Source organism: Neofelis nebulosa, chromosome 8 (assembly GCF_028018385.1).
Source record: "Neofelis nebulosa isolate mNeoNeb1 chromosome 8, mNeoNeb1.pri, whole genome shotgun sequence".
Classification (NCBI taxonomy): domain Eukaryota; kingdom Metazoa; phylum Chordata; class Mammalia; order Carnivora; family Felidae; genus Neofelis; species Neofelis nebulosa.
This window is the reverse complement of record NC_080789.1, coordinates 31,957,273-31,979,268: the sequence shown is the minus strand read 5'-3', so window position 1 is coordinate 31,979,268 and position 21,996 is coordinate 31,957,273. Positions and strand designations below refer to the sequence as shown.

The 21,996-nt window shown below is 35.7% G+C and overlaps 3 protein-coding genes across 20 annotated transcripts in view; 1 reads left to right on the top strand and 2 right to left on the bottom strand.

Moving 5' to 3' along the window:
* C8H12orf50 (chromosome 8 C12orf50 homolog) overlaps positions 1 to 3,803 on the bottom strand; it is a 42,649-nt gene extending 38,846 nt beyond the window's left edge. Inside the window, exons 1-3 of one of the 9 annotated variants that reach the window (XM_058741854.1) lie at positions 3,563 to 3,803; positions 3,344 to 3,466; positions 1,110 to 1,193 (exon numbers count right to left, since the gene is read on the bottom strand). Coding sequence is in view for 5 of the 9 variants with exons in the window: in XM_058741858.1 (XP_058597841.1) it covers positions 377 to 430 (54 nt within the window). In the remaining 4 variants the exon portion in view is untranslated. Of the gene's footprint in view, positions 1 to 376; positions 578 to 633; positions 734 to 1,109; positions 1,214 to 3,343; positions 3,467 to 3,562 lie in introns of those variants that run through there. The other 8 variants (XM_058741856.1, XM_058741855.1, XM_058741857.1 and 5 more) reach the window with 8 other exon arrangements.
* On the top strand, positions 2,253 to 15,551 carry RLIG1 (RNA 5'-phosphate and 3'-OH ligase 1). Of its 4 annotated transcripts, none has more exons than XM_058741860.1 (7): positions 2,253 to 2,321; positions 6,984 to 7,101; positions 10,066 to 10,161; positions 10,920 to 11,036; positions 12,464 to 12,661; positions 13,900 to 14,069; positions 15,323 to 15,551. In XM_058741860.1, the coding sequence occupies exons 1-7, from the start codon at positions 2,268 to 2,270 to the stop codon at positions 15,509 to 15,511; spliced, it is 942 nt and encodes a 313-aa protein (XP_058597843.1). In that variant the 5' UTR covers positions 2,253 to 2,267; the 3' UTR covers positions 15,512 to 15,551. The 4 variants fall into 4 exon arrangements, with proteins under 4 accessions (XP_058597843.1, XP_058597842.1, XP_058597846.1 ...); XM_058741859.1 differs by lacking the exon at positions 2,253 to 2,321 and adding an exon at positions 4,127 to 4,260; XM_058741863.1 differs by lacking the exon at positions 2,253 to 2,321 and adding an exon at positions 4,159 to 4,329.
* Positions 15,552 to 15,657: 106 nt separating this feature from the next.
* The window catches only part of CEP290 (centrosomal protein 290), a 92,891-nt gene continuing 86,552 nt past the window's right edge, over positions 15,658 to 21,996 (bottom strand). For 4 of the 7 annotated variants that reach the window (XM_058741841.1, XM_058741845.1, XM_058741846.1 and 1 more), the window contains 3 exons: positions 21,206 to 21,300; positions 17,530 to 17,609; positions 15,658 to 16,542 (listed from right to left, as the gene is read on the bottom strand). In XM_058741841.1, the coding sequence (XP_058597824.1) occupies positions 16,312 to 16,542; positions 17,530 to 17,609; positions 21,206 to 21,300 (406 nt within the window). In that variant the 3' untranslated portion in view covers positions 15,658 to 16,311. Of the gene's footprint in view, positions 16,561 to 17,529; positions 17,610 to 21,205; positions 21,301 to 21,996 lie in introns of those variants that run through there. The other 3 variants (XM_058741844.1, XR_009265487.1, XR_009265486.1) reach the window with 3 other exon arrangements.

Below are 21,996 nucleotides of genomic sequence, written 5' to 3'. Positions count from 1 at the left end.
TGAATTTAACTTTTTGAATTTATATGATTGGAATCACACTAACCATAACAATATGATGTACCATACAATGTTTCAATATGTTTCAGTATTAAAAATCTGATGTCTCAATGAGCCATTATATAGGCAAAAGTGAGACATGAAGACAAAAAATCCATAGGCATTTAACAATTGTAAACAAATAATAATTTTAATTTCCTTAGAGAAATTCAATATGTCAAAAATACATGATAAGCTTTTACTTCAGATTGAAAATATGTATAATATTTTGCAGGAAAATAATAAATTTTGACTCAGCAATACAAATTATTGCCTTATCTTCCTTCATTCTACTAAAAAGCTTAAGCATGTGAAGTACCATAAATTGTACAATATTTACCTTTATGCATGTTGAATTAAAAAAGAAATAGCAGTCATTCCCAACTTCTGCCATTTTCAACTCTCTTGCTGCTAATCCAATGTTTTTTAATATAAGAATTGCAGGAATGCAAATATGAGAACTATCAGTGTGTAAGGGGGGAAAATTTCTTTTCCACAGTCTTTCAGGCTATCAGTAGTATTCCTTTAAAACTGACCTCCTGTTGACAGTATATTACACAATAGATAATTCTTAAAGAAATTTAAATTAGAAGATACCTTCTCTAGCTTTGCAGAAATGTTGAATGTGGTTGCTAGTAAGCACACAAACTCAAACTTCCAGAATTTTCCTCATTGTTACCTAATCCATTGTTTGCTCATCATAACTGACCTCACACGTAACTGCAGGCCAGTCTATCTTAGTGAATTCTGTATGGTCTTTCTTTCTCAATTCTAGTATATTAACCAAATAGGCTAGTAAAAATAAAATATTTTATCTTTTAATGTTCTGATTGAATATGGGACTTAAACTAGTTCCTAATTTCATAGTCAAAAATATTAAGTATTTCACAAGTAAATAGCTGTTTTCTAAATTCTCATTTCTATATATGGTTTAGAAAAAAAACCACATTTTTAAAATATGTAAATATACTATCTATACTCCAAGATAATAAATAAAATTATTTAAATATATACTTACTGCTATCCAATGAATTGGGAAAAAATCATTCAGATTGTGTTATTTTAATAGGTACCTGGAAATAAGCTGGACTATTTATTCATCTTGTAGCTATATTCACTCATTTTTCATCCATCATAAAAGGAGGAATAACTTCTTCCTATAGCAGAAAGGTTCCAGAGTGTAAATTTTGAGAATTGTTGAAGACAAGGTGAAGTACTCTGATTCCCAGAATGAGACATTTCAATCAGCAGTTAGAGGTCTTTCTTCATCTTACTTTTTTTACTAAAAGAACTAAAATGTAGCAAAATTTAATAAAATTATTCATAGTAGGTGATGTAGAAGATGCCATAGAGATGACAGTTTAGTAGATCAAAATGTATTTTTAAAATGTAAGGTACTTTGAATTGGAAATTAATAAGATAAAGATATATGGATTCCCATTTTCGTTAAGTAAAACAGACTAATTGGTATGAACTCTCTGAATCTATACTTTAAGGTAAAATCTAAGAAATAAAATAAACTAAAATTTAGAAAAGAGTTGTGTGTCTATAACTGTAAATAAGAGAAAAAGTAAAAATAAATGGGTAGTATTTAAGTGAAGAAGTAGAGAATAAAGACTTGGCTAAACCCTTGAAAATATTAGCAAAGATATATATTTTAAAAAAACCTTAATATCTTGCTTTCTGTTTTGCTCTATTTTCTAACTCTAGAACAACAAAGTATTCATTTTAAACACCTAAATTACTGAGAGCAGCATCTCTAAGAAATATCTTTCAGTGGTCTTTTCCTCCAGATAAATTCTCTCTCTGCCTATGGGCTTTTAGCTGCATGGATTATTTCCAAATACTGTTACCAAACACCATTATTGCATGATTACATGCAACATCATGGTTAACATAGGGGAAAGGATAAAAAAAAAGGTTTTTACCTTTCAGGGTTTGTTGGGGACAATTACATTTCCATTAGACACAGCAAAAACAGGTCAAACCATGATGGGAATTTTTGTTTTGTTATTGCAAAGAACAGTAAATAGATCTGTATATTTTGGTAGTCTTTAGCATGGAGCTTTAATTTCTTCTTTTTTTTTTTTTTTAAACAAAACTCTCTTTTTTTTTCTTTTTTTTTTTTTTTTTTTTTTTTACCCCTTATTCACTTCTTTCCTGATGTGAAATTCACTCTAGTCTTTCAGGAAAAGCTGTGACCATACTCAAGAGGATTTTTACTCCCTGTAATGAAGAGTGATGGGAAATTTGTCTCCACCACTGGGAGTAGGCCTGAAAATTCTGTAAGTATTTTGTGTTGGCCAAGGTAGACTCACATTGAGTGTCTTTCATCTTTGGTGCTTGCTAGAACACTAACACATCAGTCAGAGAAGAAAGTCTTTCTTTCAGTTTGTGATCCAATAATACCACTCTAAGTACAGGGGCTGGTAGTAACTCCTTGCTGGCTCTTCAGGTTTATGAGAATCAGGCAAAGCTGTTGGCTGCTACGCATTAGAATAGGAGCCCCATTTGTAACTGTGAATTGGAACTGTGTCTCTCCCCTAACCTGGGCTCCTCTGTCTCAGCCAAAGGCTTTGCTCCAAGCACTGATAAAATCAAAGCAGTGGAAATAGAGTGTTTCCTGAGGAATGGTTAGCCTTGCTGCCACTATTCAAACAGCAAGTAGAATGTTTTAGAAGATGATCCCTCTCAGAAATGACATAATGTTGGATCTAGAAGATTCTGTGGCAGTTTGGGAAATGGCAGTTGATAGTTGTGAGGGTTATTTAATTGTTGTTCCCTTGAGACCCATGAAACAAGATGCTTGTTAGGATTCCTCTGGAAGAACAGAAAATCACTGGTGCTTAACTATACGATACTAAGTGTCTGGTCCCAATAGCTCACAGCCAGCATCAGGTGTTCTATTCGCCCCTGTCCCTTATATATATTTGGCCATTTTGTGTTTTCCTAGGAGAAAAAGATAGAAGAGGAAGTAAATACTTTGAAATGGCAAATCTCTTTTCTCTTCCTCTGTGAATCCAGTAATTAAAAATAGCGCTTTTTTGGGGGGGGGGTGGATATTTTATTCTTTGGAAACCCTCTTTTATATATAGATATTTTTTCCAAGGGCTAAGTCAGGAAAATGCTGGACTCTACGGTTCTTGCCGATAACACAATTATAGAAATGAGACGTGGGTCTTGTCCAAGCACATAAAAATGGCAGTAGTCAAAACTTCACTGGTAAAGACTACTAGCCTCAACAAGACAGAAAGGCTACTATTACTAAATATTTAATATTTTATTCAATCATTAATTTATCACTTACCCTCCAATATTCTTTTAAGCACTAAGTCAAATAAAGCTGTTTTTAGCTCTGCAGCTGACTGACTCCCAACAACTCAAGCCATTTGGATTCTTTTGGAGCTCATACTGAAGATAAATGAGATTCCTATGAAAAAAAATTGAGAATGAAATCGGGTTTTGGATTAGTCTAATGCTAAACTTTGCATTCAGGAAAGAACATCAGAACCAATTTCAACCATACTATGCTGCACAATAAGGCGTAATCCAAACTGTATTACTATGAGGGGTGGGTTCCCAGGTGTTTTAATTGTAGCGTTTTCTAGCACTCCTCTTGGGAAATCTGTTTCCATTAGGACTTGAAATGTCTCTGGATATCTCTAAACTTCTATAATGCTTCAATGAGGAACTTATTAAAGAAAACAAGCAATTAGCTTTCACCAGAATGGTGTTAAATCGCCATCTGAAATGATTCTTTACTTATAACTTGATATCATTTAATTTTCATAAATATCATCAGTTATATCAGTTATCATCAGTGTGGTTAAGTACACACAACACAGAAAACGGATCTCGTTCATGGTAACACCGGACCAACGCTCGCGGGAGTGCATACGGAGGTACTTTGGGTTCCGCACTACAAGTCCCAGAAGGCGCCGCGGTCAGGTGGCCGCTTCTACGCGTGCGTCTCCGCCCCACGCTTGGTGTTGGGGGACGTGGGGGCGTTGCCGCCGTGCTTGGGCGCGCAGTGTGCGTGGCTTGAGCACGGCCGCTGTTTGCAGGGGACGCTTTCCTGGCCGGGGTGCTGTTTTGGAAACGAGCTCAGCATTCGCACTGTCTTTTGGGCCTACCATGAGGCGCCTAGGTTCGGTGCAGCGGAAAATGCCATGTGTGTTTGTGACGGAGGTGAAAGAGGAGCCCTCCACCAAAAGGGAGCATCAGGTACCGAGGTGTGCGGCCCCGTGGAGCGGCCGCTCAGGGGCTGCCGGGCGCTATAGAGCCGCCCTGCAGGTCGGGAGCTTTTTTGCAATTTTCGCTGGGGAGATCTGGGATACGGGTCTCTACTCCCCGAGCTCCAGGTTCTCGTACCATGTTAGTTGCAAGGGAGGGAATCTAGGAGAGAAGTTTTATGATGAGGCGATTCAAACTTGCCGTCTCATGGAAATTGAAATCCCACATCTTAAATAGTGTTCCTTTTCTCAGGTTACCACCTTTTTGGGGAAGACCCTTTAAGATTCGCATAATCACCGCAGTCCAAACTTTCTACTTTCAAGAATGTGGTGACAAAGTGGAGATTGTAGAAGACTTGCTTTGCCAGTTCTAACCTAGGAACGATGGTGGTGTTGACAACTAGCCTAATTAGGTCACTAAAGATCAGATCTCACGTATTGTTACCAGTAATTACCTGCTTGATTCTAACTAGTGTTCCCATCTCTGGGTGTTTCTCTCAGCACTGGGTTTTACACATCGAGGGACCTTAGTAAGTACTGGTGAATGATTAGTAGCCAGTATCAGGGTAATTCTTTAATATGTAGGAAAGTCCTTGATGGCAGAATCCCCAGATATTGAGTACTTTGAACTCATCATACAAAATTCATCATGTGCGTTTGGCATAGGCTCCCACCCCCCTTTACATCGTTTGCACATGTGTTCTTGTTTTGAGACTGCCTTGTTGTTTCTAGTCCCAATTTTTAGGACCTGACGTGTAGTAGGCACTGGGTGAATATTTGTTGAATTAAAGAATGAACCTTGGAACCTTTTTGTGCCAATTTTCCATTCCTTACCTTGACACTTTTTGCCTTATAACATCCTTTTTAGTGCCATTGCTGTTATAGTTCTTAATAGTTTATGCACAGTTTATGGCACTGCCTAATCGTTCTTTATTGCCACCCAGAATGATCATTGTTAGGGTCTTCCCTAGTCAAAACCCTGCAGTCAACTACTAAATGTCTGTAGCAGTAGTTGCCAAACTTGTGTTTTTTTAGTCACAACAAACCAAGTAGTGATTCACTCTAGCTGTGATTCTCAACTTTGTACGTTGGGGGTGGAGGCGTGTAGTTTGTAAAAGGACCCTACACCCGGAAAAATAAGCCCCTGTTCATGTTCCTCTGTAGTTAAGATTAGCTTACACTATTATTTATAGCATAGTATCCAAATCCTTAACTGTAATTCAAGGCTTCCCATTAATCAGGTCCATTCTACTCTTGAAGTGCCTGTTGGACCTACCATGAGGTGCCTGGGCTCAGTGCAGCAGAAAATGCCATGTGTGTTTGTGACAGACTTGCCTCCTTAAAGGGAAGTCTCTATTTGAATAAAGTCTGTTTCATCCTGTGAACACTCCGGGCACAGTCTTGTCTATTTTTGCTCAGGCTGTGCACTTTGCCTGGATTACTTCCGGGATTTTCGAATCAGACCTTCTCTGAAATCTTTGATCATCTTAGTTATCTCAGTTAGTTCTTCCACCCAGAAGTTGTAGAGGATCACTCAGTTGACATTTACTATTACTTTTCAAACATACATGCCTTGTTTTTTCCAGTCACAGTTTAAAGACTTCAATGAGACGGGGAACTTTGTGTACCCTTTGGTATCTTATATTGTCTTTTGGACATGGTGCTAGCAAAGAGTGGTTGAAAATTGATTCTTATGGAAGGAATATTTGGGGACTCATCAAGAGCTCCATCAGAGTAATCTCCTCTGTAGGATCCTTGGTAAATTTGAATACACACAAACACTGCTGTTGGGCCAAACCTCCTCTCTTCTGCTACCACAGGTTAAATTGATATCGTCTGCTACTAATTGCAGAAGTTAGTGATAAATCCCCGATCATTGTTTTATCTTGAAAGTACTGAGTCAGGAACAGAATGGTGCTAATTTCCTAAGTCTACGTGCCTCTGAAATAGTACTTCCACATACTAGTTTTAAACCTGTACACACCAGTATTGTGCAGTATTTTTCACATGAAAGTTGAATGTTAATTTATACTGTAAAATGGTGGCTTAAGTCTTTCTCAGAAATAAAAATAAGTTACAGATAAAAAGTTGGTAGGAATCGTAGAAACTGTCTTTTCCTCCATTCTTGTTGGTCTTGGCGGCTCTTCCTGACAGTAAGAAAACCGTAAGTTTTGCAATTTACTACTGCTAAAGCTGAAAGACTCCCATTTGTTTTTCTTATTAGCATCAATTATAAATTATACCTGACATTGTATTACACATTCTGTTACTATTTTCCCACTCATTCAAATGAAAGTTCTACCAAAGGCAGGTATTCTTTTTTTTATTAACCTTTATATTTCCTAGTATGGAGGACAATGCTTACTTGACCCATAGAAGGCATTTAGCAAATAATTGTCAAGTTGTCAAGTGGATGATGGAACAGTCTGTGCTAGGGATACAGTGCTGCATAGGACACGGTTCCTGGTGTCAGCTCATTATGGTGGATAAAGAAACATGAATAATTGCAAATCTGTGTGGGAAAACAGGTATTGCTGTGATAGGAAGGGGTGATTCATGAGAATTTCACGGGACAAATGTTTTTAAATTGTCTTGCAAGGTAAGCAGGAGATTATACTTCAGAAATAGTGAAATTAAGAACATTTCAGGTGGGAGTATGTGTGAAGGTGTAGAGACTGTTGATCTTAAACCAGTTTTCTTTCTCTCTTTTTTAAGCCATTTAAAGTTTTGGCAACTGAAACTATAAGTCACAAGGCATTAGATGCAGATATATACAGTGCAATTCCAACAGAAAAAGTGGATGGAACATGTTGTTATATTACTAACTATAAAGGTAAAATAAAACTACAAAAATATTATTATTATTATTATTATTATTATTAATGTTTGTTTTTGAGAGAGACAGACAGTGCGAGTTGGGGAGGGGCAAAGAGAGAGGGAGACACAGAATCCGAAGCAGGTTCCAGGCTCTAAGCCCGATGAGGGGCTCAAACCCACGAAACGCGAGATTGTGACCTGAGCCAAAGTTGGACGCTTAACTGACCACGCCACCCACGCACCCCTACAAATATCTTTAATCACTTTACAAACTATATATATCTGAAATGGGGCATTTACCCTTCATAAACCCTTCGCACTCTAACTATAATAGCACAATAATAAAGTCACAAATGTTACACTTATCTTTCTCTTGAGGGAGGAAAAGGTAATTAACATTTAATACTCATTAAAGGCAGACAATGTGATAAATGCTTTATACATGTTTTCTCTAATTTGCACAGTAGCCTCTCCATTTCACAGATACGGAAACCGATCTTCAGAGAACTTAAATAATTTGTCCAAGACCATATAATTAATGAATGACTGAATAGGTGATGGAACCTATGTTTAATCCTAAAGCTTGTTCTTACGCCACTGATTCTGCTGCCAACTCCTTAGTTTTTATTACTATTGGCAATATCTAATTTATTTCAATTTAATGCCTTTTGAGAGCTAGAAACTAAAATAGAAATTGTCAGTTAAGGACAAAAAATGCATTGAAAGGAGAAATGATCTTTGTGATTTCCTGCGGATAGTGAAATGACCTCTTCATTCCAGCAAGACAAACAGAACAGTTAAATGTAAACTAGACACATTCCTGTTATCAGGAAATCTTTTCTGAAATGCATATTTTTCCATTTTTAATTGTGATTAAAATACACAACACAATTTACTATCTTAACCATTTTAAGTGTACAGTTCATCGTTACACTACTGTCACCACCATCTGTCTGCAGAACTCTTCATCTTGCAAAATTGAAATTCAGTACCCATTAAATAATTCACTGTTCCTCCTCATCTAGTCCTTGACAACCACCATTCTACTTTGTCTCTATGGTTTTGACTGTTCTAGATACCTCATACATCTGGAATCATACAGTATTTGTCTTTTTTTGACAAGCTGATTTCAGTGTTCATCCGCGGTGTAATTCCTGTCAGAATTCCCTTCATTGTTAAGGCTGAGTAACATTTCACTGTGTGTATATACTACATTATGTTTGTATATACCACATAATTTTATGTGTGTGCCACATAGTTTTATGTATATGGCATTCACCCCTCATTGTACACTTAGGCTGCTTTCACATTTTGGCTGTTATAAACAATGCTGCTGTGAACATGGTGGGAAAATATCTCCTTGAGACCTGCTTTCACTTCTTTTGGGTATATATTCAAAGAAGTGGAATTGCTAGCTCATATAGTAATTCTGTTTTTAATTTTTTGAGGAACTGCCGTACTGTTTTCCATAGTAGCTGCATGATTTATGTTCCTATCCACAGTGCACAAGGGTTGCAGTTTCTCCACATCCTCACCAACACAAATGTTTGTTTGGTAGTAGTAGCCATCTTAATGGGTATGAGTGAAATGAGTTTTTTATATTTAGTAGTAAAAAGAACAAAAGGTCCGTTCAACCAGAAATGACAATATAATTTTAATCTGGTTCTTCATCTTATTTACTGGGATAGTTAATAGGTAATACGTAATGTCTGAAACAAACTATAATCAATAATTTCAAAGTATATTTGAAGAAACTAAAAGATTTTTCAGGCTTTCATATTTACATTAAAAAACTTAAATATGCATCATTATGTATGATGTATAATAGTGGCAGTTAAGCATGAATGGATTATTAAAGAAAACTTACAGGGCAGGACCCCAAATGACAGCGATTGCAAATCCTCAGTTTATTGCAGGTAAAGGGTACACAGCATTATCAAGGGCATGAAAAGTAAGGATGTACATCACAGCAAAGGGTTTGGGAAGACCAGGTGAAAGCACCTATTGGTACCCTCCCCACCGACCCCCCTTTCCATTGCTCCCAGCCCCCAAGGTCCTAATGGGACACACTTTCTCAAATCAGGAACCACTGATGTATGAAGAGAACACACTTCGGTAATGGAATCCAAAATGGAGTCTCAGCTGGGGATTTTTATTGTTTTTAACTTATTTATTTTGAGAGAGAAGGGAGAGAATCCTAAGCAGGCTCCACACTGTCAGTGCAGAGCCTGAAGTGGGGCTTAAACTGAGATCATGACCTGAGCTGAAATCAAGAGTTGTACGGTTGGTTAACTGACTGAGCCACTCAGGCACCCCTCAGCTGAGGAATTTTATATTCTGCTGGTCACAGAGGCATCTTCCTGCTAAGTAACCAGCCTCAACCGCAGAGCCCTCCAGGAGTCTTACTAAAACCAGGTAGAAGACTCATTCGTCTCACTGCTGTAAGTAAAGAATGCAGGCACACTGCCTGAAACTTCTTAGGTCCATGATTACAAATCACTAATAATCACTGTTTCATGCCTTGAACCAGGGATCAGAGCCATGCAAAACAGCTCAGCCTAATTACAGATTTTTGGGAACTAACCCTTACAGCACACAGTTACGTTTCAGGAAAAGTGTGAATATGATAATCTGGATATGTTTCCATTTAGTATAGAGGTAGCTTTCTCACAAATTCTAGTTGCTAATAAAATATGGCAGTGGAATGTCCTTATGACAGGGTTACATATTTACTTTTATCTCAGGTTTACCATTCTTCAACCAAAGACTTCAGTCTTACTACATCAGGTACTGCTGGTAAGAATACATCACATACGGTGTCTGTTAGAATACATATTTACCTTTGTTATCTAGGATTGCTGCTTTTAGGGAAGGTCACCCTACTGTTTATTGAAAAACTTTATACTGAAATGTCTTCCAAGATAAGTTTTATTGTTTGCCTCTTATACTTTTCCCTTTTATTATTAATATTTTTTTTTAGGTCAGCCATACCTTTGGGCTCGACTAGATAGAAAACCTAACAAATTAGCTGACAAAAGATTTAAAAATTTTCTACATTCAAAACAAAACTCAAAAGGTTAGTGAGCCTTTTTCTTTTCTTTTTTTTTTTTTTTTTCATTTTTTTCTGACTTAAATCTATAGTTTTGGCTTATTTCTTGCTGTGGTATTCTACACATTATATCCTTCTTAAAATTTAAGCACTTAGGGAAAAGAAGAAAATTGTAATTGAGTATCTTTATGTAAAAGATTGTTATTGAAAAATATTTTAAATTGTTTTCCTAACATTTTTATGACTCTTCATTAGAGTATGTTGATATTATTAAAACATATATATATATATATATATATATATGTATATATATTATAAAGAGTAACACATTTTGGTTTTGTTATCTAAGAGAGAAGTCCATAATTTTATAAATCAGACACAAATCTCAAAGGATTATCAGTATTTTTAATTATTACGTTAAAATGCCTCTAAGTATTTTATAAGTAGATACATACATTAATCATTATATATCCACTCTTTCATGTATATATTTATATATACATACTTATAGTGTATTAAAAATTTATCATAAATCTACACATACTGGAACACTGGCTACTTTAGAGTTTTATGCACTATTTACTTAATGGCGGTGGGTTCAAAATTGAAAATTTAAAGTGCTAGTATACTCTAACCCTGAGAAGTGCAGTCACATGGTGTTGATGATGGAGAATAATTATGATACCTGAATGGGGTTTACTACCTGTTCCCACGTTGAATTTATTCAGTCTTTTAAATTTTTTTTTTAAAGCATCACCACATATAAAATTATTGAACTATTTTAGAATTTTTTTGGAATGTTGAGGAGGACTTCAAACCTGTTCCAGAGTGCTGGATACCAGCGAAGGAAATAGAACAATTAAATGGGAATCCGATGCCTGATGAAAATGGACACATTCCTGGTATCATGAAAACTTTTCTAAAATGTGCTTTTGTTTTTATTCGTAAAAAGAACAAAAGATCCAGAAATTGCAGAATTTAATTTTAATCTGGTTCTTTATAGTATTTATCTGTATAACACAAAATTTCTGAATCTAATTTATATTAATAATCTATAAAGATGTTTTATATTAAAAATGTCCTCACAGGTTTAGAATCTTCTCTGAGTTAGTTTGCTACCTATAGTTTCTGGGGATGTGAAAATTTTTGCAAAAGTGTGCTGAATGGAAAGATACCCCAGATAAAGGTTTAGTTCAGCAGCTATGTCTTGAGTACCTATAATGTGCAGAGTACTCAGGTTCTAGTAATACAGAAATGAAGATCAGAACCTTGATCTTTTAGACACCAGAGGAAATGCAATATTGGTCTGATTTAAGAACTAAAAGGAAAGCATCCACAGGGTATAGTCAGAGAAAACAGGAAGAACTCTAGATGAGCCTGTGGTGTTTAGAGGAAGCTTCTAAGGGGAGAGGACATCTGTACTGAAGCTTAGTAACCAGGAAGTTAGCTGGCAGGAAAGAGAGGTCAGCTTAGGCAAACTCCCATGAAGAGCAGAGATTTGGAGTCTTGGAAGTTTTATGTAATGCTTCTCTGTGGCTGGATGTTTAGGGTGTATGACCCTGGAGGACATTATAAAAGTTGAGGCTGGAGATGTGGAATGGGCTCAGATCTTAAAGGGGTTTATATTTCATTTAAAGGAGTCTGAAGTTCATCCTGACGTTGATTGTTAAGCAGGGGTGCAGCAGAACTAAATTTAAATTTTTAAAGCAGGATTATGATAAAAGTAGGTTGGGTTTCCCTGGAGACAAATGGACCAGTAAAGATTATTATAGTCACCTGAATGACTACTGAAGGCCAAAGATACGACGGTCACAATGGCATATGTAGCCTAGTGATTGTTTGATAAAGAATTGTCCACAATGAAGGATCCTATTCTGGTAACAGGAGTTAGGAATAGCAATAACGTTCAATACATGTGGAATCAATACATTATTCAGTGAATATTGGAACAGTGCAGTGAATTGTGGAACACTTAATACATGGTCTGTTGTCCTTGAAAATGGAGATAAAGTGGAGAGAAAACTTAAAAAAATAAATAAATAAGGTTCAGTTCTTGAAAAGGTAAATTTTCTGGTAAAGGAATGCTGAGTGCTCTGTACTGAATCACCAAACAGGTTAATTCCTCAACAGAATAAAAAAATAACCTTATTATTAAAAAATGATTGTGATTGAGTAGTAAAACTGCTAACATTATCACTGATTAAAAAATGATAATCTGTGTGTGATAAACATCCAAAAAACATTGAGAATGTACAACAAAAGTAAAAATTACCTCACGTCTAAATCCAAAGAACAGCAATGTAGTAATAGTGTTTTCTTTGCCTGATAGGTTGGGTACCAGTGGAGAAAAACAACAAACAGTATTGCTGGCATTCCTCTGTAGTTAATTATGAATTTGAAGTTGCCCTGGTACTGAAGCATCATCCTGATGATCCTGGTCTTTTGGAAATTAGTGCGGTGCCGCTATCAGATCTCCTTGAACAAACACTAGAGCTTATCGGAACAAATATTAATGGTAACCCATATGGTGAGTGAAGCCTTTTCCTATTCAGTTACAGTAACTGTCACTTATAAAGAGAACTTCCTGGGTTCAACTTAAAACACACACACTAAAATGACTAATTAGAGTTAAATAGCTTTTAGAATTATAGCCATTTCTATTTATGTCCACGGAGAAATTTATTCATGACTCTAACCATTAATCCAAAAGGTTGAATTAACTTCTCATTCTTTCCTATGATAACATTATAGAGCTATTTATGAAAGGTAATTATTCAAGTGTAACTTTTTGTTTTTTAAAATTTATGTGAACTGTGTTGAATGAAAATTATGTGTTTTTCATGGCTAGGTAATTAGTTTAGTATTAATAGCTAAGAATAAATTAAAGAATTGACACTGAATAGCATAATGAGCATTAGAATCTGTACTATGACGAATGGAGTCTAAGTCCAGAGGGCACTGGGGAGTACATTGTTGATAGGCAGATGAAGCTGGATTCAAGGACATTAAAGCTGGAATAGGAAAATCCTGTATAGAGATCAGAAGCTGACTGATTGGCAGGTATAAAGAAGTTACGATAGTCTGGGGCGCCTGGGTGGCTCCGTCGGTTAAGTGTCCGACTTCAGCTCAGGTCACGATCTCACGGTCCGTGAGTTCGAGCCCCGCATCGGGCTCTGGGCTGATGGCTCAGAGCCTGGAGCCTGCTTCCGATTCTGTGTCCCCCTCTCTCTCTGCCCCTCCCCCGTTCATGCTCTGTCTCTCTCTGTCTCAAAAATAAAAAAAAGTTATGATAGTAATTATATAAGTTATCAGAGATCCAGTGTGGCTGTTTGGCAGACATTGATAAGTGAACTTGGCTAATGGTATAGAGAAGGGGTTGGCAGACGTCTGTAAAAGTACAGATAATAAATACTTAGGTTCTGTAGGCTATACCTCTGAAACAAGGCCATAAACAGTACTTAAAAGAATGGGTATAACTGTGTTCCACTGAAACTGTGAAAACAGGTGTTTGGTTGGATTTGGCCCACAGGTCATAGCTTGCTGACCCCTAGTGTAGAGTATATGAAGGTGAAATTTAGATTTAATGAGGTAAGGTGACACTTCTGAATGAGATCACTTGTGGTATATCTCTCTTCCAGGAAACCAACTAAACTTTTTGGTAAATTTATTCCTAAATGCTTTAAAAGGCTTTTTTATTTGGAGAAGTAAATGTTCTCATTTCTTTTTGAAACCTTTATGTGCCTAATGGAAATTTTTACCATTTAGGGTTAGGAAGCAAGAAGCATCCATTACATCTTCTTATACCACATGGGGCATTTCAAATAAGAAATCTACCAACCTTGAAGCACAATGATCTATTATCCTGGTTTGAAGGTTGCAGAGAGGGTAAAATTGAAGGAATAGTATGGCATTGCAATGATGGCTGTTTAATCAAGGTAATGGCAAAAAATAGCTTGTGGGATTATTTTGTCTTATGTTCCTAAAACAAAGTAGAAGTGGCACGAGAATACTCTGTACAAATTGCAGTTAATTCTAATGTGTTGTAAAGAAATTTAATTTCCTCATCTCACATGCCACCATTCTTTATATGATAAAATAATGTTTCCCAATATGGATTCATTTTCTGGGGCTTTGGTTGTCCTACATGGCCTTCAGAATTAAGCTGATGAAAATGTCTGGAAAAACTGCACATATTCCCTTCTTGTGGATGTTGCACAAGAATGCTCTCTGAGATAATCAGCATAGTTTAACTCCGCATTTCCCAAACTTGATTATAGAATTTGAGTTAAAAGTGCCAGGGTGACAGTTAATATTTACAGAATCAATTAGTTTATACTTTGTGCCCTTTCTGTCTCTTGGATTTGTCTACTCAATTTCGGACAGGTTCCTGAAATTAGTAATGTTCAAAACTGGACCTTCGTCATACCAACCCCAACTCCCAGCAATTCAAAACATTAGATAGCATTTTTAACCCCCTCTCCATTATTTCATACATACAATTATTTCTTAAAGATTCTGATCTATTGAATATATACTTCTCCCCAACCAGTTGGCATTTAAGTTAAGCCAAAATTCATGCTTGATTTACTATATCACCCTCCTAAATGTTATCTTTCAGTCTTCTCCCTTTTCTGTCCATTCTTCACAGTAAGTGAAAATGTTACTTTGCTACATAAAACTGCTTAGTGGCATAAAGATTATTCATGACAGGACCCTTGCTTCACTTTCTGGAACTGCTGTACACCCCCAGCTGCCAAACATACCCATACTGTATATGTCCTAACCACACTTAAGTAACTGCAATCAGAGCAAAAAGCACCATTCTACCCCATGATATTTAGAATGCCTCTCCACCCATATTTTTCAATTGGCTAGCTTCTGCACTCAGCAACAGACTCCATTACATTTTTATGGAGCCCCTGATTATGTTCCTGGCATGTTTCCAGGTGCTGGAAGTACAGAGTCAACAAAACAATGTCTGTGCCTTCATGAAGCTCACAGTCTAATGGGGAAGATAGACAGTAACACGTAAATATATAATATGTCAGGAGAAGAACAGCTATGAAAAAAAAAAGGGTAAGAAAGTGGAGCCTTAAATAGTGCCTGGCAGATGGTGGGCACTCAAATATTTGTAAGTGAATGAAGGTAATAAAATCTAAAATCTAAATACCTTTTTTTCTCTTTTTAGGTTCATCGCCATCATCTTGGTTTATGCTGGCCAATTCCAGATACTTACATGAATTCAAAACCTGTTATTATCAACATGAACCTGAACAAGTATGACCATGCCTTTGATACTAAGAGTTTGTTTAATCTTCTTTCAAAAATAGATAATCAGAAATTTGGCAGACTCAGAGATATCATACTTGATGTATAAAGTAGAAATGCAATTAAAAAACAGCTTTATTATATTTAAACCTTGAATATTCTGCCATGTGGAGAAGGTAAAAAATCTCAAGGTTCAGTGTCTAATATAGCAATACATCTTCTAGCATTTCAGGAAATGAATTTCCCAGTTGCAAATGTCTATTCAAGATTTTATTTAGAAGCAGCAAATGAATTTCAACCACTAAACTTAAAAAAATGTAATAGTAATCTCCCCACCTTGTACAAAGGTTGGATTCTGTCTACCATTACTGGGTAGTAATTTAAAAACAGAAGTTAAACAATTCTGGATCATTAATTTTGAGAATTAAAGAATTTAAAAAACAATTTAATCTTACTAGACACTTAACAAAACATATAGCTGTAACCTCATAACGTGTTTATATACATGTACATATATATAAAATTAGTCTTATATAAGTATGTAAGTATATGTAAAAGTCCAATTTTAAATGTTAAAATTATTAAAGTTCACCCTCATACTCTTTAAAAAACTTAAATATTATGAATGTACAGAAATTCATCATAGCTCATTTGATAGACATAATTTAAAAATCTAAAAAAATATACTTTTCTAATGTTTAAAATTTCATATTTTAAATTACTAAATTTAAAATTCACTAAATTTTAGTAAATTTCCAATTTAATTTTAAATTGGATATCTAGTAAATTTTACTAAACCTTCCAAGGTACAGGATATGGAGATGGAAATCATGTAGGTCAGAGACTTGATTTCCTGATGGAGTTTTAACTTACAAAGTTAATAAATAAAACTACAGTTCTAGGTGGTCCTTAATAAATGGGGAAATTAGCAGGACTTTCCTCTTCATCTTCAGACTGTTCAGAAGCAGCAACGGGACTGCTTAATTCAACTCCAAATTGTTCAGAAAGTTTTTTTAACTTCTCTTCTAAGAGAATATTCTTTTTCACTTCTTCTTTATAATTATACTTCAGATCTTCAATTTCTTCAAAAAATGAAGGATCAAAGTTTTCCAGTTCTTTTTTCAGCTTTTTTATTTCCTCCTAATAGAAACATGATAACTTTAAAAGGTATAGGTAGGAATAAAATACATTTAGGTTTGAACTAAAGAGATGTAATTACAAACATAAAATCCAAAGTAACTTGAATAATCAAATAGAAACTATATAGGCATAAGTATTTTCTTAGGATTCTGTTAATAAGGTATCACTGTACAAGGTTTTAAGTAACAACCTTGTTAACTGGCAAATCAAACTGTTCTGTAAATTATGTCCTAGTCTTTGGAATTTATCAGTTCTTAAATTGTGTGTGCAGGGGGTGGATATTTAATCTTTATCCAAAAGCATATCAGATACTCTCACTGAGGTAATCAAAGACTTGGCTATTCACTACACAAGTTATGTTAAGATTCTTTGGTTTAGGCTTCATTTATATTTTTACAAATACCTATTTTTTTTAATAGTCAACTTCATATATATATGTGTGTGTGTGTATATTTAGGATTAGGGAAACTCTAGAACTTCTACCTGGATAAGAGGCCTCTGGTAAAGCGACCATTTGAACTTTAGTGACCATTTAGAATAGCCAGTGATTACTAGTTAATTCTCCAATTCATGCTCTCTTGTTCTGTTTATAGATTCTTTAAGAGATAAAGCATAGCAAGTATCTTTCTTTAAAGGAGCTATTCTTGAAAAGAATTTCAAAAGGAAATAAAAGGCACTGTTCCCAGTGTGACCCAAAACTTAAGAAAATATATTAAAATAATGAGCTATATTTGTGAAAATTAAAAAATAAATTTACTCTTTAATACTATTTGTTTTGTCTGGTTTTTTTTTTTGTTGCTCTTCAGTATTTTTAACATCGATAAATACAATGAACTCTGAAATGTTAAGGTCAAAATATTAAGTATATTATGTAACCCCAGGAGTTTTTAGGATGCATACTTAAAACTCATAGTGTTCATAAAATTTGTTTTTAACAGCTATTTTCACAAAACATTTATAATATTATAATTTGATAAAATTAATTACCTTCAAATACTGCTTTTCTCTATCTGAGGTTTTGAGCTGTGTCTCTAAATCTTTTACCTTTTCCGTTAGTTGATCAAGATCTGCCAAAAAAATTATAAAAATTAGACTCCACTTTTCCCCACTCTGACAAAGGATTTATTTTAGAGAACGTAAGTAGAAAACTTATGAAACCAGAACCTGGAAAAATATGGCATTTTATGACTGGAACACTTTTCAGGATGTGAATACTGTAATGCTACCTCTCAGGTAATTCTGTAGCAGACCAAGAGAAAAGGAATATGCTAGGTATTAAATGTGTAGAATCAGCTTAATTTTTATATGGGAGAAATTATTTTCCAGAGAAAAAATAAAGAGCCAGGAAAAATTGTTAGGTACTCAAAGTACAGCAAAAGAGTAAGTAGACTGTTTGTTAGGGAAGGGGCTCCAACCCAAGTTGGGTATTGGCCAAGGCTCCCGATACCCAACAGTACTGGCTGTTCTGTATCGGTCAATACACATTTACTGTGTAATTACTACGTGAAAAACTTGGTAGGCAGTGTGGATAATACACCCTAAATACCGTGGTTGGAAAACGTTAAGTATACAAATAGAGCACAAAGGCTTTAATTTATTAGATTCTTACCACCCCCCTCACCTGGAGTTAACATATCTCTAATTTTATAATGAGAATCAGTGGACATGTAGGATTTATTTAATTGCCCTCTTTGCTAGAACCATTTTCTTTAAACACTACATAGGTTATATTTTGCAGCCATTGAAGGGTAAAATTTTAAAAGTAATGCTCAAGTTTGAAAATATAATGGGCAGTTGACATTTTCATGAATGGGATAGGAAGCATATTTCTATTAAGGATCATTTGGAATGGTCCCCTAATTATAAGTTGAAGACAGGAAATACTTTCCTCATCCTTTCCTTTGGGAATAGAGTTAGCAGAACCCATATTAATTTGGAAAGCAGAGAAAAATATTTTTCAAAATTTCACTCACCTTTGTAGAAAGTGCTAATGATTTTTTATAGAGTTGGTTCTTAATCACTGGGATGCTATATGTTACAAAGATTAGTAATGAAATAGTGCAGCAAAAGTGATTATTATGTATAGCACTTCCTGAAAGTTAGCTTAATGATATTTGATAGCTTGATAGAAATGGTGAATTCTGTTCTAAAGCATTATACCAATTAATAACAATACTTGACTATTTCATACAACTTTTTCAATATTCTCCCATATATTCTTGTTGCTACTTTGTATTTAAATAGTGCTTTAGGATTGCCAAGACAGTTTTGGTTTGATTTTGAACCTTAACAGTCTTTGAAATATAATAGGTATCCTTATCTATCTTCTTTAAAAAGATGAAGAATATAGGGTTCAGAAATTTCCTCTCAGGAAAGTGAGGTTTAGAGAGAACTAGCCTAATGTCAACAGTATTAACAAGTCTTTGGTACTGTGCTAGTCTAGTACACTAAGCTGGCTGCGATAAGAGATCCTACTGTGGGGCACCTGGGTGGCTTGTTGGGTAAATGTCCAGCTTCGGCTCAGGTCACGATCCTACAGCTTGTGGGTCTGAACCCCACACTGGGCTCTGTGCTGACCGCTCAGCCTAGAGCCTGCTTCAGATTCTGTGTCTCCTCTCTCAGCCCTTCTTCCTGCTCATGCTCTTTCTCAAAAATAAATAAACATTAAAAAAAAAAATTTAAGAGATCCTGGAGACTGACTTGACTATTTTTAGTTGCTTCTTGGCAGTAATACAGTTTCTGTCATCAATAGCCGAGAACAGTGAGGGGCTTTGGAGTTTCAGATTTAGGTTTCATCCTACTTCTCTCACTTTCTAGCTGTTGTGACCGTGTTAGCCTCTTTAAGGTAAAGATCACAGGTGAAATGAAGACAATGGTACCCACCACACAGGGTTATCAAAGTTATAAAATCCTTGTTAAAGCACTTAGCATAGTGTCTGGTACAACTCCTACATGATAGCTCATACACAGTAGTAACAAGAATATGTGGTGGAATACTGAAAAAGCTGTATGGAATAATCCAAGATTGTTCAGATATAAATTGGTATAATCCTTTGGAACAGAATTTGCCATTTCCATCAGGCTATCAAATATACATAATGAACAAATGATTCTGGTTTACAGTGATGTTCTAAAAAGTCAACATGAACAATGAATTAGTGAATATTAAACCGTTACTCATAGGGAAAACGTACATATACATACTCAGATCTCACATAGATTAAAATTTTAAATCCTGGAAACAACTCATTCTGGTCAATTTTTTTTTTTTTATGTTTATTTTTGAGAGAGAGAGACAGAGTGCTAGTGGGGGAGATGCAGAGAGAGAGGGAGACAAAGAATCCAAAGCAGACACCAGGCTCTTAGCTGTCAAGCACAGAGCCCGATGCGGGGCTCAAACTCACGGACCGCGAGATCATGACCTGAGCTGAAGTCGGATGCTCAACTGAGCCACCCAGTGGCTGACTGAGCGCCCCTGGTCAATTCTGTTGTGTTTTAAAAAAAAATTGTTCAGGGGCGCCTGGGTGGCTCAGTCGGTTGAGCGTCCGACTTCGGCTCAGGTCACGATCTCGCGGTCCGTGAGTTCGAGCCCCGCGTCAGGCTCTGGGCTGATGGCTCGGAGCCTGGAGCCTGTTTCCGATTCTGTTTCTCCCTCTCTCTCTGCCCCTCCCCCGTTCATGCTCTGTCTCTCTCTGTCCCAAAAATAAATAAACGTTAAAAAAAAAAATTAAAAAAAAAAAAATTGTTCAGAAAAAATTCAGAAGTATTAAGTGATTCTTCTGAGGCTGCCCCACTAGTAAGTGTCAGAATTGGGATTTAAACCCTGTCCAACTGGCTCCAGAACCAGTTTATCACCCACCCTATGCTGTACTGTCTCATACTGTCCATAACCTCGTACTGTCTCTCATCTATATGAGAGCTGAAATAAGAATGCAGAGCTTCATTTTGTTGCATCTCATCTGAAAAACACGGGTCAAAAGTTAAATTTTTCAGTGCTGTGTATCTGCAAAAGCACCAGGAGTACTGGTTTTGGGGGTTACAAGTAAATTTTAGTGAGTGGCTGAATTCACAAATACAGAATCTGAAAATAATGAGGATCAACCATTAATTGTGTGTGTATGTATACATAATGCACATATGCATATATGCATACATGCATATGTGCATTATGTATACATATGCACACAGCAGTAGAATGATTGATCACTTCTGAACAGAAGCATGTAGAAGGCTAGACTTTGTTTTACTTTGTAAAAGGAGAAAAAATATAGGCAATGTTTACTATATGTAGTTAATTTTAAGTTAATAAGATGACAACATTTAGAAGATAACGTTCAGAGGGTTTAAAAGGGCCTGTACTTAGAAAATGGAATCAAGAGACCTAGTATTCATTGCTTAGCATTGTATCATGATTAAATATTAACACCATATGGAACACAAAGAGAAAAACACTTGAGCACCTGCTACTCAGTATTATAAACAACTTAAAGGACTCAATAGGAACATTATTGTTGGAAGAAGCAAAGAGTTCTAAAAACCTGTTCCAGCGATTTGACTTTATATGAAGACAGTCATCAAAAATCTGAATAAATAAAAAAGGCAAACCCTAATTAAAACACTTGGGTTAGCTCACATGTTATAAGTATGTTATAAAATACTTTACCAGATATGGTGCCTTCAGCTCCACTTTGGTCTTTGTTAACTTCTAACTGATGGATTAATTCTGCCTTTTCTTTTTCCAGCTGTCTATTAGCTAATCTAGAACACAATGATTATGTATTAAAACAATAACAAAAACCAGACATTGCTTCATAAAATACAAGTATTTCTTATAAACTGTGTGATGTGCATTGCTTATAACTTGCTGATAGTTATAAAGGTAAACATTTATTCATTTACTCTCACTACTGTAATGCTACCATTCTCAAACTGAGGTCAAAATGAAAATTCTTTATGTTTTGTAAAGTCTGATCTGATATCATTTTTTTTTAATTTTTTTTTTTTTTAACGTTTATTTATTTTTGAGACAGAGACAGAGCATGAACGGGGGAGGGTCAGAGAGAGGGAGACACAGAATCTGAAACAGGCTCCAGGCTCAGAGCTATCAGCACAGAGCCCGACGTGGGGCTCAAACTCACAAACTGCGAGATCATGACCTGAGCTGAAGTCGGCCGCCTAACCGACTGAGCCACCCAGGCGCCCCTGATCTGATATCATTTTTAAGAGTTTTCCTGTTGGAGGAACCTCATGGGAGTATTCCACACAGAATCCGGAAAGTAAATAATTTTTTTTCATTAATTAATATTTGCCTCTGGGCAAATTAGGATCTGGTTGACCCTGTTTTGTTTTTTTTCAGCATCTATTATGTAAAAAAGTAATTGGCATTAGAAGGATGAAATAAGACTGATAAGCCTGTTAGGCATCAAGTTTGAAAAATCCTAATCTCTAGATATA

Coding starts and splice junctions, on each gene's coding strand:
- RLIG1 (XM_058741863.1), top strand. CDS start 4,171: ATGAGGCGCCTAGGTTCGGTGCAGCGGAAAATGCCATGTGTGTTTGTG. Junction 10,162..10,919: donor TTCAAAACAAAACTCAAAAG/GTTAGTGAGCCT, acceptor GAACTATTTTAG/AATTTTTTTGGAATGTTGAG. Junction 14,070..15,322: donor ATGATGGCTGTTTAATCAAG/GTAATGGCAAAA, acceptor TTCTCTTTTTAG/GTTCATCGCCATCATCTTGG.